The 16,339-nt window shown below is 38.6% G+C and overlaps 1 protein-coding gene across 1 annotated transcript in view; it reads right to left on the reverse strand.

Moving 5' to 3' along the window:
* The window catches only part of LOC124722752 (annexin A5-like), a 280,617-nt gene that overhangs the window by 96,064 nt on the left and 168,214 nt on the right, over positions 1-16,339 (reverse strand). Inside the window, exon 3 of the mRNA XM_047247892.1 lies at positions 8,551-8,664. Within this exon, the coding sequence (XP_047103848.1) occupies positions 8,551-8,664 (114 nt within the window). The remainder of the gene's footprint in view (positions 1-8,550; positions 8,665-16,339) is intronic.

The following is a 16,339-nucleotide window of genomic DNA, read 5'->3' on the forward strand; positions in this document are numbered from 1 at the left end:
TGGCCCAAACACTGATCCCTGGGGCACCCCCCACTTGACAGTACCCCACTCAGACCCCGCACCACAGCCATTATCAACATTGTGAATAATGACCTTTTACTGCCTGTTGAAAAAGTAAGAGGAGAACCAATTGTGAGCCACTCCCTGTATTCCGTAATGGTCCAACTTCTGGAGCAATATTTTGTGATCAACACAACCAAATGTCTTAGTTAACTCAAAAAATATGCCAAGCGTTCAAAACCATTTGTTTAGCCCATCCAGTACCTCACAGGGAAAAGAGAATATAGCATTTTCAGTTGTGAAACGACTTCTAAAGCCAAACTGTACATTTGATAGCAAATCATGTGATATAAAATGATCAATTATCCTTACATACATAGCCTTTTCAATAACTTTTGCAAACAGTGATGGCATAGAGATTGGTCTAAAATTATCTACGTTATCCCTTTCCCTTTTTATAAAGCGGCTTTACTACTGAGTACTTTAAATGCTCAGGAAACAGACCATTCCTAAAGGAAAAATTCAAATATGGCTAAATACAGGGTTAACATGTGCAGCACAGTACTTTAATACTCTGATAGACACTCCATCATAACCATGAGAGTCCTTAGTCTTCAGTGATTTGATTATTGACTCGATCTCCCTCTTGCCTGTATCACAGAGGAGTATTTCAGACATCAATCTTGGAAAGGCATTTGCCAAGAAAGTTATTTCCTGCAGAAACTAAATTTTTATTTAATTCACCAGCAATGCTCAGAAAATGATTGTTAAATGCTGTACATATATCTGATTTATCAGTAACAGAAATATTTTTACTTCGAACTGACTTTATATTGTCGACCTTGTGCTGCTGGCTAGACATTTCCTTCACAACAGACCATATGCTTTTAATTTTATCCTGTGAATTAGCTATTCTATTTGCATACACATACTCTTTGCCTTCCTGATAACATTTTTAAGCAACTTACAATACTGTTTGTAATGGGCTATTGTAGCTTGATTGTGACTACTTCTAACATTTTGATATAATTCCTGCTTTGTTCTACATGATATCCATATCCCACAAGTCAGCCACCCAGGCTGCCCATCACTGCTAGTACCCCATTCAGAATGTTCTAATGGAAAGCAACTCTCAAAAAGCATGAGAAATGTGTTAAGGAAAACATTGTATTTATCATTGATGTTATCAGCACTGTAAACATCCTGCCACTCTTGTTCCTTGACAAGGTTTAAAAAACTCTCTATTGCTGTTGGATTAACTTTCCTATGTAGTTTGTAATTAAATATGACATTGGTTTGAGTAAAAAAGCCTTTTAGTATTAAAATTTGTGCATCATGGTCTGAAAGGCCACTCATGCTTTTGCTAACGGAATGCCCATCTAGTAATGAAGAATGAATAAAAATATTGTCTATTGTAAACAGGCCAATAAACAGCAATGTATGCATTCCTCACTCCCAGCCTGCTCTTATTGTTTCATTAACCAGGAGTGCACAGATTGCTCAAAACTCAGGGCAACCTCTCATAATTGCAATAAAAAGGGTCACATTGCTTCTGTTTGTAATGCAAAAATTCGGCACAGTGATCCTGATAGGGACATGGATGTAAACTTTGTATGAGCTAATTCTGTTGCACCAAACAAGCTTTTCTGTAAAATTCTCCACATGCAAGTGGATACAGGAGCTGTGGTAACCTCCTTAAACTCACAAACTTATATGGACCCTCCACTTCCCCCTGTGTCGTGACAATTAGTGAATTACAACAAACAGAGTATTCCTATTCTTGGCCAGTTCTCTGTCCCAGTGACCTACAAGTCAGTAGTCCAGTCACTTACATTTCTTGTTGTAGATAACACACATACAGAGAGCCCTTTTGGATCAGATGCTTTTAAGTTGTTTGGTTTTGCCACTTTAGATGAAATGAATTTAGTCTCTGAATAAATACCATATACACAGTTGGATTAATTATGTTCTTAGTTTTCCTCTTTATTCTCTCATGGATTGGGGTGTGCCAATAATTTTCAAATGCACATTACTATGAAACCCTCTTCTCAGCCTTGTTTTTTCTGGGCCCATCGGGTTCCAGTGGCACTCCGGGAACAAGTCAAAGATGAATTAGATTGCCTCATGGAATCCAGCATTCATTGGCCTATTGCATCAAGTGAATGGTCTACCCCCTTAGTTATAGTAAAGTAACCAATGGCCCAATTACATTTCTGTGGTGGTTTTAAAGTTTCTGTGAATGCACAATCTATAGTGGATAAATACCCCATACCACACACAGACAAACTCTTTGCAAAGCTATAAGGTGGTCAAAATTTCTCAAAAATTGACTTGTCGGATGCCTATTTAAAACTCTCTTCAGGTATGGAGTTGCAAAGTATGTTAATTGTCAATACCCCTTTTGGACTGTACGAATACTTGCAGTTGGTGGTAGTAGTAGTAGTAGTAGTAGTAGTAGTAGTTTATTCATCCAGTGACAATGTACATTGTATGAATTTCTCCAAAGAACATAGTATAACAAAAGTAAGATAAGGGTGTACAGTTTCCTACATAATACAATGGTTCATTCTACCCATCACAATATTTTCGGGCAATACAACTTTGATTACTTTAATAATATAAAAGAAGGAAAAGGATCTTTTACATGAAATACATTACAAGTAAATAATTTATTTAACACTTTTGTTTGGGGCCTTTTACATGTAATACGTTACATGTAAATAATTGATTTAACACTTTTGTTCAGAAAAACTAACATTGAGGCTGTGGCAAGCATTTGATTTGTGGTACTATTAACATATAGTAAATAAATGTGGTTACTTGCCACAAGGTTACTGCAGATATTCATTTATGCTATAATAGCAGTTGGTCATTAAGAATTTAAATATGGCTTCCTTGAATGTAGACAATGTTTTTATTTCTTTTAGCTGAGTTGGAAGTTTGTTGTGCAAAATAGTACCCTGAATGTTGGTTTGTTTTGTGTTAAAGCCTTGTTTACTCTTTTTATGTGGATATCATTGCACATTCTGGTATTGTAGGAATGAAGATCTGAGTTGGTTTTATAATTATCAATGTGCATTTTTATATTAACAACTTGGAACAACTTACAGCATCTGTGCCAGCTTGTGCAACTTCTTAGATGACATTGTAGTTTCTGGTACCTCCAATGAGGAACTTTTACAAAATCTCTGTGCTCTTTTTTCTGTGCTCCAAGCAGCCAGATTGAAGTGTAATTTAGAAAAATGTCAATGTTCTCAAACTTTTATCATTTATCTTGTGTTTGAAGTTTCTCATGAGGGTCTCAGACCCCTGCATCAACATGTTTCTGCTATTGTGTTGCTGCCACACCCTATGTCACTCAAAGAACTTCAGATATTTCTAGGCAAAGTTGCCTACTTCCATAATCTTTTGCCTGAGGCAGTGACAATCATCCAGCCTTTACATGTGTTGCTGTGCAATTAGCCTCTGTTTTGCTGGTTGGTGGCTTGTGAAACTGTGTTTTCCACCTTAAGACCATGTTACAGTCTGCACCCTGCTTAGTGACGTGCCAACCAAGCATCTATTTGGTCCTTGCGATGGATGCTTCACAGTACGAATTGGGGGCGGTACTGGTTCCAAGCAGCATACTGGTTCCAAGCAGCATACTGCTAATGCCTCAAAAATACTGACTCATGCTCAATTTGGATACTCTCAGATAGAAAAGGAAGCTTTGCCCATTGTATATGCTGTGAAGAAGTTCCATGTTTTACTCTATGGTACCAAATACCACCTGGTCACTGATCACAAACCATTGATTTCCTTATTCAGTCCTTCTTCATCATTACCAGATAAAGTGATACATCACATTCAACACTGGGCTCCTTTCCTTTTGCACTGCGACTATGAGATTAATTTCTGTCCTATTAATCAACACGCAAATTCTGATGCTTTGTCCCACCTGCCAGTCAGGCCGGACCCAGGATATGATCAGGAGGAATTACTTTGTTTCCATATTGATGTTGCTGCAAAGCAGGTGGTTGATGGTTTTCACCATCCTGTAACTAGCACTCTCATTGTGAAGGCTGTATCTTTATTTCCTATTCTGTAGAAGATCATAACATTTGTGCAACATGGTTGGTCAGATTCATCACCTTCTCATGTGTCTGATCCCCTCCATAATTATTGCATCTTTTGACATCAATTCTATGTTGTGGATGGTGTTCTGCTTTTAGACATGAATCATGCAGCTTATCTAATAGTGAGCCTCTCAGTGCTTCATTTGGAGGTTCTCTGTTTATGCATATCATTGAGGTGTATCATGCAAAAAAGTGTTAGCCCGTCAACATGTGTTTTGGCCTGCCTTTGATGGTGACATTACCCACCTGGTTCACTCCTGTTCACAGTGTGGATTATGCTTGCCCATTTCCCAACACTTGTTGGCTGTTGGTCATTGACGCATATTCTTGTTTTCCATATGCTGTTCATTATGTATCCATATCTGTAACCGCTGCCATCACAGCCTTGTCCAAAATTTTTTCACTTGAAGGCTTGCCCATGATGTTAGTGTCTGAAAATGGTCCACAATTTTCATTGCAAGAGTTTGCAGCATTTTGTGATAACTGTGGTATCTGCCACATCCTCCCCCACCCTCCCCTGCTGTTCCATTCACAATCTAACAGCAAGGTCAAACACCTCATGCAAATGTTCAAAACTCAGATGAGAAAATATATTGCCAGCTCTTTGTCTGATGATGCCCTAGACTGGTTTCTCTCCTCATACTGTTTCATGCCGTTTGGCGAGAAGAGCCCGGCAGAGCTACTCCATGGATGCCAGCTAAGGACACTGCTACATCTCCTGTGTCTCCACCTAGATATCAACCAATGCAGCAGCCACCATGCCCCGTCTTGCTGGGTGTGGCTTTCTGAGCACGTGGTTTTGGATGTCACTCTAAATGGATTCCAGCTGTCGTCGCCAGATGCTGGGGGCAACATTCACACAGAGGACAACCTGTGTCTGAGGCACCATTATCAGCTTTACCTTTGCATGGATGCCCAGGTGCCCACTGATGTTACATCATTGCATCTGTGTCCATCCACATTGGGCGTCATATCACTTGCTGCTGCCAGTTCTTCACTACCACGTGGGGGAGGGCATCCATTCTCAGTGGTCGAACCAGCAGTTCCTCTATTGCTTCTGGCACCATCATCAGGGATTCTGTCACCCATTCCTGGTACCAGTATCATTAGCACCATCACCAGAGCTGATGCCTGAGGTTGGCATGGAAACAGCCCCTGCACCTGTGTTACCATATGGTTTGACATGGGAAGGTGGATACACAATGTGTCCATGTCCGAACCACTTCAGACTTTATGCTCCCATTGCAGCCCACTACCTTGGCCGGAGCCCAGCGGATGAAGAGAAGAACATGGATGTCTCAAGGATTCATAATCTCCCTAAGTGCTGACTGTTGCTTAAGTACTGTGTTCAAGTTATTATGCTTCCATGGAATAAAGTTGTGTTCAGTCTGCTGGTCATGTTGCACTTATTCCTAATTACAATACATGCTCAGCCAACTCCAGTGGCAGATGCTACAAGAAAGCTCATTGCTCATAATGGAGTTTACTGAGGAAATTCTGAAAGCATGTGTTAAAAGAAGAATCAGGAAACACATTACTTTCTCCCACATATATCTCGTGAAGTAACATAGATTTATATATACACAGTCCAGTCACATTAATTAGACCACCTGTCAAAAGCTTCAATAACCATCTTTTACAGTGCAGACAAGCAGCAAGGTTGAGTATCCATGGCACAAACACCTTGATTGAGGTGGTCTCACAGGTTTTCAACAGAGTTTAAATCCAGGGAGTCTGGTGACCAGGGGAATATGCTAATCCCATCTCTGTGCTCTTCAAACCATACACATAAACTGCAAGCTGTGTGATACATTGCTTTTTCCTGCTGGTAGATGCCATAATGCTGAGAACAAAACAAACTGCATGCAAGTTAGTTAGTTACACAATTACATGTTCCATGTTCCATGGATGATTTTGTATGATAGATCATAATGATGTGGAACAAGTCATGTTGGAGTGGACATTGTCTCCAAGGATAAATGCACACTTGAGTTAATCCATTGTTTCCTCCAGAATGATGAGATCATGCAGGGAATGCCACGAAAATGTTCACCATACCATAATGCTTCCTTCTCTGGCCTGAACCTTTTCGACAATTGTTGCACGGCTGTACACACAAATGGCCATCCGTTTGATAGAACATAAAACACGATTCGTCTGAAAAGGCCACATGCTGCCACTCAGTGGATGCCCAGTTGTGGTACTGGGATGTAAATTTCAGCCTTCATTGCTGAGAAACAGCAGTCAGCATGGGTGCATGAACCAGGCACTTGCTGTGAAGGTCCATATGCAGCAATGTTCACTGAACAGTCATTAAGGAGACACTGTTGACAGCCCTTGGCTCCTCCGCCCTGTTGGTTGCTCAGCAATTGAAACTCTGTTCACCTGTACATATCTCTGCAGTCATCATGCACCTCTGTCATCTATGGCTTGTGGTGCACCACAATTGCCTCAGCACCAGTTTTGGATAATGTCATTTTGCCATGCATGGTGTACTTTAACCATGGTGGCACACAAAAAACTTAGCCATTTCAGAAATTCTTGCATCCTTGGTGCAAAAGCCAATGATCATGCCCTTTTGAACACCATATAAATCACTCCGTTTCCACCTTGAGACAATGACTGCACTGTTTTCTGTGTCCCCCCTCCCCCAAGCTTTATATACCCACCACTTATAGTGCTGCCACCTGCTGTCTGCGAGTGGTTATTGCATATTGATGTTGAACGTAGGTGGTGGTGACATTAACATGACTGGACCATGTATGTTTCTCTCCTGGTGGCTCTGTGGTGTACTAGCCAATATGTGAGTGATTGAAGAACTATTGTAAACCAAGTCACTGGCATGGAAAGTATTGAGCCTTGCTACAAGCTACATGCAAAGTGCCTTTTTTGTGAACCTCTGTATTAATTGCTGTGGATTTTGGATCTGTGGGTGCACTTAAACACCAGTAATAGTTAAAAGGAAGGAAGATTGGAGTTTAACATCTCATTGACAGCAAGATCCTTATAGATGGATTAATAATAGCAAAAACAATGTAACTTATCAACATTCAGCAGAACAGAGGATTATAATCTCTGAGAAATCACCCCATTTATGTTTTCTGTGGTTTTCAGATAACTACATGCAAAAGCAACTATGGTTCCTTCAACAGAGCCACATATTATTCATTCCCTTGTCTTATGCAGGAGTGCTTAATCCCTATCTTTGATGATGTTACTGGGATGCGAAATGCTTCTCAGCAATTAAATTTTCCCAAACAGATGTCTTAAATGAATATTTCTTTTCCTCTTTAATATGACATTCATACAATTAAGAAAGTATTCAGAATATCTGTGAAAATGCTTGGTTTGATTCTTAACAACAAATATAAAGAGAATAAAGATATGCTATAGTACTACTTGTAGACTGTACATTACAATATATCCAAAAGGTTGTGGAAGCAGTAGCAAAATATTGTCTTCAGGATATAAAGTTGATGCCCAAAATTTAAAAAGAAAAGTGTAATGTAGCAAAAGAAAAACTGAATCACTCAAAAACTTAATGAACAAAGTAAGACTGGCAACATATGAGCTTCAAACTACACTGCATTCTTACACCATAATTCTCAGACTTTATAGCAGCCCTTCATTTAATGTTTTCAGTATTCTAGATTATCTTGATTCTTCCCTTGTATTATTATTATTTTTTTTGCTTCCTTCTTTGTGTGCTTTCATGAGAGTCATCTGTTCTTATCTTCTGCCCTTTTCTTATGTTATTTTGAACCATGTTACACTTATCATTTCTGTTCTATTTTTAGAGAGCCTTTAATTGTCACTATTGTTCTCTGAAGAAGGGCTTATTCTTTCCTTAAGAGATTTTGACCATCTGGAACTCATGTCTTGCTATTCTCTGGGTACTAAAAACAGTTGGTATATTGTTTACCATTATCCTGTTTTCTTATTAATTCTTTTGTAGTGACTTGTTCTCTCTGCTGCTTTACAACACAGTTTTGTTGTGGTATTCTTTCCTCCTAACTGGTAACGAGGACATATTTGATTAGAAAAATGATGTTTCGTTGTTTATTTTGAATGGTCACTTCTGTAAATACTCCTCATTCCATGTGTCTCATTTTGTGTTGATTTAATTAACTATTTTGTTTCCAATTTTTAAAAGCTTTTTACTTAATTATTAAGAAGGCATGGAAAAGCTATTTGTTGATTATTTTGGCAAGTGAAATAGTAGGTTTTTGATACCTATGTTTAATATTTCAGTTGTAATGCAATAATTTAGGGTACATATTATAATGATTTTTCATTCAATCACATTTATAAATAAAAATTAGCATCTCTTTAAACTCTTAGCTGCCACAGTAATATTTTACAGAAGACAATAACATGATCAAATTAAATTATTATTCAAACTACGGAAATGTGATAGATACTCAGTCTTTCATACCTTCATTTCACAGTGAATGTTCCTTGCAATAAATTCCCATTTGTCCTGAAGAAGCATAAGTGCTGCATCACACACATAGCCACCTAATTGCTTATTCACATCTGTTTGCAGATGCTGAAAAGCCAATACAGTAGTTGGGATATTGCATCAAGAAATGAGATACAGTTGAGAGACAACAATAGACATTTTTTTTTATTTTCCTTGCAATAAATATACATATTTCAGCAAGCAAACACAGAGAGAAGCTCTCAGGAATATGAAATATATTATAAGAAGGAAATAATTAGCTGAGGGTTTGCAAATTTCAGTATGGTAAGGAAAAAAAGCACTGAACTTGTTAAGTTATTTATTTGTGAAAAATTCTTCACTTCTTGGATATGAATGAAAAGAAAATTGATCGGTTATAAAACTATGGAGTTATTTTAGAGAAGTGTTATGAAAGATACCTAAAACGTGCAATTGGTAATATTTCAGTGGCTCATAATACTGACTTTCTTTTATGATGGTGTTAAAACATGTGTATTAGATATAAAACCCATAATAAATTGTTTCTATGATTAAAATGGTGAAATAAGAACAGTAAAACATCATTTTCAATTAGGTTCATTTAATAAAAGAGGTGGTTTTCAGGCACTGTTGATGAGAAAAATGCTATACCTTTTTAAAGATATGCTTATAGCACTTTGAATACAGTTTTCCATTGAGGCAGGTTAAAGCAGTAGTGGGAAGATACAAGGTGTCCTGTTGGTACCATGGGCAGACATCAGTTTCAAAGATACAAACAGCAAAGTGATTTTAAAAAAATAATATCATCATAATATCATGGTCAGATGCAGGGGACTGAACTGACTTGCAAGTTTCTTCCTCCACTGGTCCTATTGTTTCTGGCACCAGTCCTCATTTATGCCAATCTTCAGAGTCCACATCTCCATCTTCATCTTGATCTGCCTCATGGCCTTTCTCCATCAGGAATCAGATATGTGAATTCTCTTACTTTTCCATTGGATTGTTTTTCCACTGTCAGTGGCTGGAGTTGATTTTTGTCTTTGCTTATTTCTGCTGATGTCATACCATCATACTTCATTATATCACTGGAAACAGTGACTTGTGTGGTTTATTTGAAGTGTCCAAAAAAGAAATAAAAGCCTTTGCTGACATGATGGGACTCATCTGGAGCTATTGTCACAATCAGCTAATAACCCAAGGTGCATCAAACATTGGATGAGTTAGTTGACATTCGTAAGCAGCTGGAAACCACCTTGATTACTGTCAAATGACTGGAAGCTGTTGTGAACCGGTGTGCTGAGAGAGCTCTCAGGAGTCATGTACCAGATTTACCAAAGGCGTCTCAAGTACTGTCCTATCCTGTGGATCCTGTCTCCTCTGCAGGAAGTAAAGGATCTGTTACTATCTGTCCACTTGCCTGCAAGTGGCATGTCAGTGGTTGCTCTGTACAGCATAGACAGGGAGCAGGGAGGACTCAGGGTGCATGTCTAATGAACAGATGCAAGGTGCTGTCTTCCACTGAAACTGATACTGAGGCAGTGGCACTCATTTCACCTGTTGGGCAGTCTGCTTTGTCCTGTGATAAGACAAAGCGAGTGCTTATTAATCATCAACAGTTAAAACATATGACTAATAATGGTATCCCTTAGGGAAATGCCAGAAAGGGACAGGAAGGAACACTAGGTGCATTCAGTGAGTTCATCTGAGGGCCTCATTCAACATGTTGAAGAGGCTATTCCAGCAGCTGTTGAAGGTACAGAGTGCAACCAACTGCAGATTGTGGTGCACATTGGAATAAATGATGCCTGTCATCTGGGCTCTGAGGTCATACTTTGATTATTCCAGTGACTGGCAGACAAGGTTGAGAATACCAGCTTTGCACACAGAGTTTCAACAAAGCTCACAATTTGCAGCATTTGCCACAGAAGTGAGAGTGGTCCCTTGGTTCTGAGGCAAGTGGAAGGGCTGAACCAGAGACTTTGAGTGTTTTGTGACAAATTAGACTTTGACTTCATGGACTTGCACCATAGGGTTGAAAACTGCAGGTCAGGTGTGCACTACACATCAGAGGCTGCTACCCAGGTAGCCAACTGTGTGGTGGGCAGTGAAGCTGATAGTAGTGTGGTTTTGGGGAAAAATTACAGTGTATGTTGAAAGAACAAGTTAATGGGAAATGGAAGAGGTGTATTTGTTGGAATAGACAAGGAGCTCAAATCCACAAACACAGAAATTGAAAATGCATGTGAGATTGTTTGGAGAAGACTCAGTATCAGTGTTGGACAAAAATTTTTAACTGAGAAAACCTTACTTTGTTTGTACATAATTTCCCCAATCATACTGGAATCATCAGTGGAGACTTTAATCATCTAACAATCAATTGGGAAAATTACAGTTTTGTTAGTGGTGGCCGTAACAAGACATCTTGTGAAACATTACTAAATGTCTTCTCTAAAAACTACTAAAAGCAGAAAATTTAAAACACTACTCAGAATGGAAATATATTAGATCCTGACCTGTTTGAGGATGTCTGAATTGAAAATGGTATCAGTGATTATGAGATAGTTGACACAATGATTACCAGAGTACATAGGGCAACTAAAATAAGTAGGAAGATATATATGTCCTGTAAATTAGCTAAAAATAGCATTAGTGTCATATCTCATTGAGCAATTTGAAACTTCTAGCACAGAAAAGGAGGACATAGAGGAACTATGGAACAAGTTTAAAAGAATCGTTGACCATGCACTGGATAGATATGTACCCAGTAGAACAGTTCATACTGGGAGGGACCATCCATGGTATAGAGTCACTGTAAAGAAACTTCTAAAGAATCAGAGACAATTGCATAATAGGTGTAAAACAAAGCATAGGCTATAGATAGAGAGATGCTGATTGAAATGTGTTTTGCTGCCAAGAGAGCAATGTGGGAAGCCTTCAATGACTATTGTAACAGAAAATCGACAAATGACCTTTCATAAAATGCAAAGAAATTCTACTCCTATGTATAGGCTGCTAGTGGAACCAAAGTTAGCATCCAGTCACTTATAGATGAGACAGAAATGGAAATTCAGGGCAATAAAATAAAATACAGAAATGATTAACTTATTTTTGAAGTGTTCCTTTACAAAGGAAAACCCAGGAGAATTACTCCAGTTTAATCCTTGTATCACTGAAAAGTCAAGTGAAATAAATACTTGTGTAAGTGGCTATGAGAAACAGCTGAAAGCCCTAAAATTGAACAAAGCTCCAGGGTCTGATGGAATCCCTGTCAGATTCTACACTGAATTTGTGGCTGAGTTAGCCTCTTTTTTAACTATAATCTATTGTAGATTCCACGAAAAAAATAATTGCCCAGTATCTGGATGAAAGCACAAATCACACACCACGCAGTAGAAGTGTTCCATGAAACTACCATCCAATATACTTGATACTGATTTTTTGTAGAATCTTAGAATATATTCTGAGCTCAACCATAATGAGATGTCTTCAACAGAATGACCTTCTCCATGCCAACCAGCATAGATTCTGAAAACATCAATTATGTGGAACACAACTTGCACTATTCTCACATGACATACTGAAAGCTTTGGATCAAGACAGTCTGGTAGATGCAGTATTTCTTGAGTTTGGAGAAGCATTTGACTCAGTACCACATCTGAGACAAAGCAGCAAATTTATTTATTTTATTTATCTACAAATTCCATAGATCCTGTATTGCGTATGACGCTAGGATGTAGAAAGACTTGAGTAATATATGTACACAGACCATGGTATCAATTAGTTTACAAGAGCAGAACTAGACATAAATTACATAAGACTTGCAAAAATAATAATGAACTAAAATAAAGTCATAGGAATAATACATTATGCATAGTTTATCACATTGCAAAAGCCTATTTGTCACAGTAAGTATATGGTTACAAATAGGAACAAAAAGAACATAAACAAACAACAGTAAATATAAATACATACAAAGACTACTTTTCTCTGTTGAAGTATTCATCAAGTGAGTAAAATGTTTTCTCGATTAAATATGTCTTTAGATTGTTTTTGAATGATGCACTGTTACTACGTAGACTTTTTATATAGCTCGGTAATAAGTTAAATATTTTGACACTGGAGTAATGCACTCCTTTCTGTACCCAAGTTAAACTTTTTAGTTCAAAGTGGAGGTCAGCCTTCTTTCTTGTATTGTGATAATGGAAGCTTTCATTGGTTTCATAGTGGGCAGGATTGTCAACCAAGAAACTCATTAGGGAAAAAATATACTGGCAGGTTGTGGAAAGTATTCCAAGTTTTTTAAAGAGCGTATAGCAGGAGGTTCTCAGGGGTACTCTGCACATTATACAGACTACTTTTTTCTGCATGAGGAAGATTTATTTAGATGAGGGTGAATTGCCCCAGAAGATGATGCCATAACCCATAATGGAGTGGAAGTATGCAAAGTATGTGGACTTCGTTACATTTATGTCTCCAAATTGTGAGATTGTCCTAATGGCAAAAATTGCTGAGGACAGCCTTTTTTCAGTCTCGAGGACATGGTGGTCCCAGTTGAGCCTACTGTTTATGTGGAGGCCTAAGAATTTGGTGCAGTGTACGCTTTCTATTTGATTATTGTTATTTAAAACAGTAATCTCCTGGGGGAGTTTGTGGTCAAGACTGAAATGGATATAATTTGTTTTGCTCAGGTTTACTGTGAGCGAGTTCACTTGGAACCAGGTTAATAGTACTGTAAGTAATTTGTTGGCATCAACCTCTATATCAGTGAGCTATTTGTTACTAATCAAAATTCTGGTGTCGTCAGAAAACATGGTGAACTTGCATGTATTGCATGAAAAAGGTAGGTCATTTACGTATATCAGAAACAGCAACGGACCAAGGACAGATCCCTGGGGTACTCCATGGAGTACAGTGCTCCAGTCTGACTCTACTACCTCTCCCTCTTTATTGCTCCCATTGAGAATTACCTTCTGCTTCCTGTTTTGGAGGTAGGATTTTAGCCAGCTTCCCAGTGCCCCAGTGATCCCATAGTGGCGTGCTTTGTTGAGGAGTATTTTGTGGTCCACACAGTCGAAGGCTTTGGACAGATCACAAAATATTCCAACTGCCTTAATTTTATTATTTAGGGATTCCAGTATATCATTTGTGAAAGAAAATATGGCCTCATTTGTGGACATACTTTTTCGGAAACCGAACTGTCTATCACTTATGATGCCAAAGTTTTCTAGGTGCCTTACAATTCTGGAGTGCAGTAGTTCCTCAAGGACTTTAGCGAAAGTGGACAGGAGGGAGATTGGACAATAGTTTGAGACTTGTGTTGTGCCTCCCTTTTTGTGGAGAGGCTTCACTATAGAAAGTTTCATGCCCTCTGGGAAAACACCCTGGTACATAGAGGCATTAAATATATGGGCTAATACTTTGCTTAATTGGTCAGAGCATGTTTTTAGCAGCTTACTGGAGATATTATCTACACCAGATGATCCCTTACATTTTAATGAGGCAATGGTTTTTTTAATCTCATATCTGGTTATGGGGGATGTCCTTATCTCGCTCACTGGAATGGGAAAACTGTGCTTCAGTAGATCCATGGCACTTTCTAAGGATCCATTGCAACCTATTTGCTCTGCAGCACTTATGAAGTAGTGATTGAATGCATTCGCAATAGTCTCTTGGTTGCTTACATTATTGTCATCAATGTTTAGTACAATGTCTACTGGTTTACTGGCACTGTTCGTACCAGTCTTGCTCCTTATTATATCCCAGATTGCTTTAATTTTATTACTGGGTTGGCTGATTTTGGATCTAAAATATATGCTTTTTGAAAGTTTGATTACCTTACTCAAAGTTTTACAATACTTTTTATAATGATTTATTTGACTGGGGTTTCCTGATTCTTTTGAAGTGAGGAATAACACACTGAGATGTCTCCTTGAACAAAAAAATCTTGAATTAATAAATCAAAGATCAAAACAATGCTGACTTGTTCTTTTGACAGTAGGAGTACTGTGCATACAGAATGTGTTCCTCCAGGATGAACCGTCAACCATGTGTTTTACAAAGATGTCCTTTAGTGGCTCAGGAAAAGGGTGAATCAAGTGAGACTGGACCTTGTAGGCAAGTGAATGCTGCATCAAAATAGTGCCCTATGTCACTGGGGCACTTTCGTCATGGAAGTTTTGACTTCAAAAGGCATTCCAGTTGTTCCACAGCCTCCCCCCCTCCCCCACCACCACCACCTCCACCACAATCATTCACCTAATCTGAATTCTTGTGACTTTTTTTCTTTTCTCAAAATTGAAAAATGCCTTTAAAAGATGTCAGTTTCTCTGAAGAACAATAGAACATTCAAAAGAATGTCACCAACATGTTAAAGACCCTACCAGTGCTTGATGAAACTGTGGTAATTGCCAACACTTCCAGTTTTTGGAACAATATCTATAAAGACGCAATTGAAATTAGCCTTTCAGTGATGCTACCATGACTGGGGAGAATGATGCCACTTGTGTATAGCTGCCAAAAGGAACTATAAAAAATCAGTCTCATTACTTTTGTCACACACCTCATATCAATGAGTCCCATTTGGAATCGATTAACTAATACGATTGTCTGGGTGTAGGGAAAGTTCTCAGAAAATGCAGATAGGATTTTTCATTTCTTTATTTTAAGTTTGTCAGCTCTGTGAGATAAAAACTGGTTTTCTTAGTAGAGAAGCTTTTCCAGAAATCAAGCTGAGAAGTTGCTGACAAGACACTGACAGAAAATCAGATGTGTATTACACTGTATGCTGTCTCAAGACCTTAGGAAAAAATGGAAATGGTGATATGAGTTTGTAATTGGAGATTTCATAAATGGGCACATCTGCTACATATTTCAGTCTTTTGGAAACTAGATGTTCTACAACTGCATCTATACTACACAAGCCAATGTGAAGCACATGGCAGAAGGTATGTCCCATTACATCAGTTACTAGGGTTTCTTTCCTGTTCCATTCACATATGGTGCACAAGTAGAATGATTTGACTTCGTAGGCTTTCCCAGCGTAATAAGTCTTGAAAGTCTCTTTGGGTTTGTTGCTGCATCCTAAAATCAATTTGATTTGATATTTCGGCAATCCAACTGTTTAACATCCTCAGGAGAATGCTGCTTCTGTTGATGAGACCCACTGAGAACTGACGCCAGGCTGCAAATCGACGTCCTATATAGGCCTCTGTACTGTACACAGCGCATGTGTGCCCACCATGTTTGCTGCTCTCCAAGACTGGTCAGGTGGCGGCAGTGATAGATCACACTCGAGGATGATTTTTGAACACTTGGACTAGGCACACCGAAGAATGTTCTGTTTTGATGCTGTTCCATGTCCTGCTGATAGGAAACCCATTGTCTCTATTAATTAAATTATCTACCAACCTAATTTCAATTGCCTCTTTGTAGACATTGTTCCAAAAACTGGAAGTGTTGACAACTACCTCAGTTTCATCAAATTTCATACCGTGTCCCTCATTTAAGCAGTGTTCTGCTACTGCCAGTTTTTCCGGCTGTTGTAGCCTCATATGATGCCTATAGAGGATGTTGATTTGCTGCCTGGCATCAGTTCTCAGCAGGACTCATCAGCAGAAGCAGCCTTCTCCTGAGGATGGCTAACAGTTGGATTGCCGAAATATCAAATCGAATTGATTTTAGGATCCGGTGGCAAACTCGAAGAGACTTTCGAGACTTATTATGCCAGGAAAGCCTACAAAGTCAAATCACTCTTCCTGTGCACCAGACACTTGTTGTCTTATAT

The sequence above is a fragment of the Schistocerca piceifrons genome, chromosome X (genome assembly GCF_021461385.2).
Source record: "Schistocerca piceifrons isolate TAMUIC-IGC-003096 chromosome X, iqSchPice1.1, whole genome shotgun sequence".
Taxonomy (NCBI): domain Eukaryota; kingdom Metazoa; phylum Arthropoda; class Insecta; order Orthoptera; family Acrididae; genus Schistocerca; species Schistocerca piceifrons.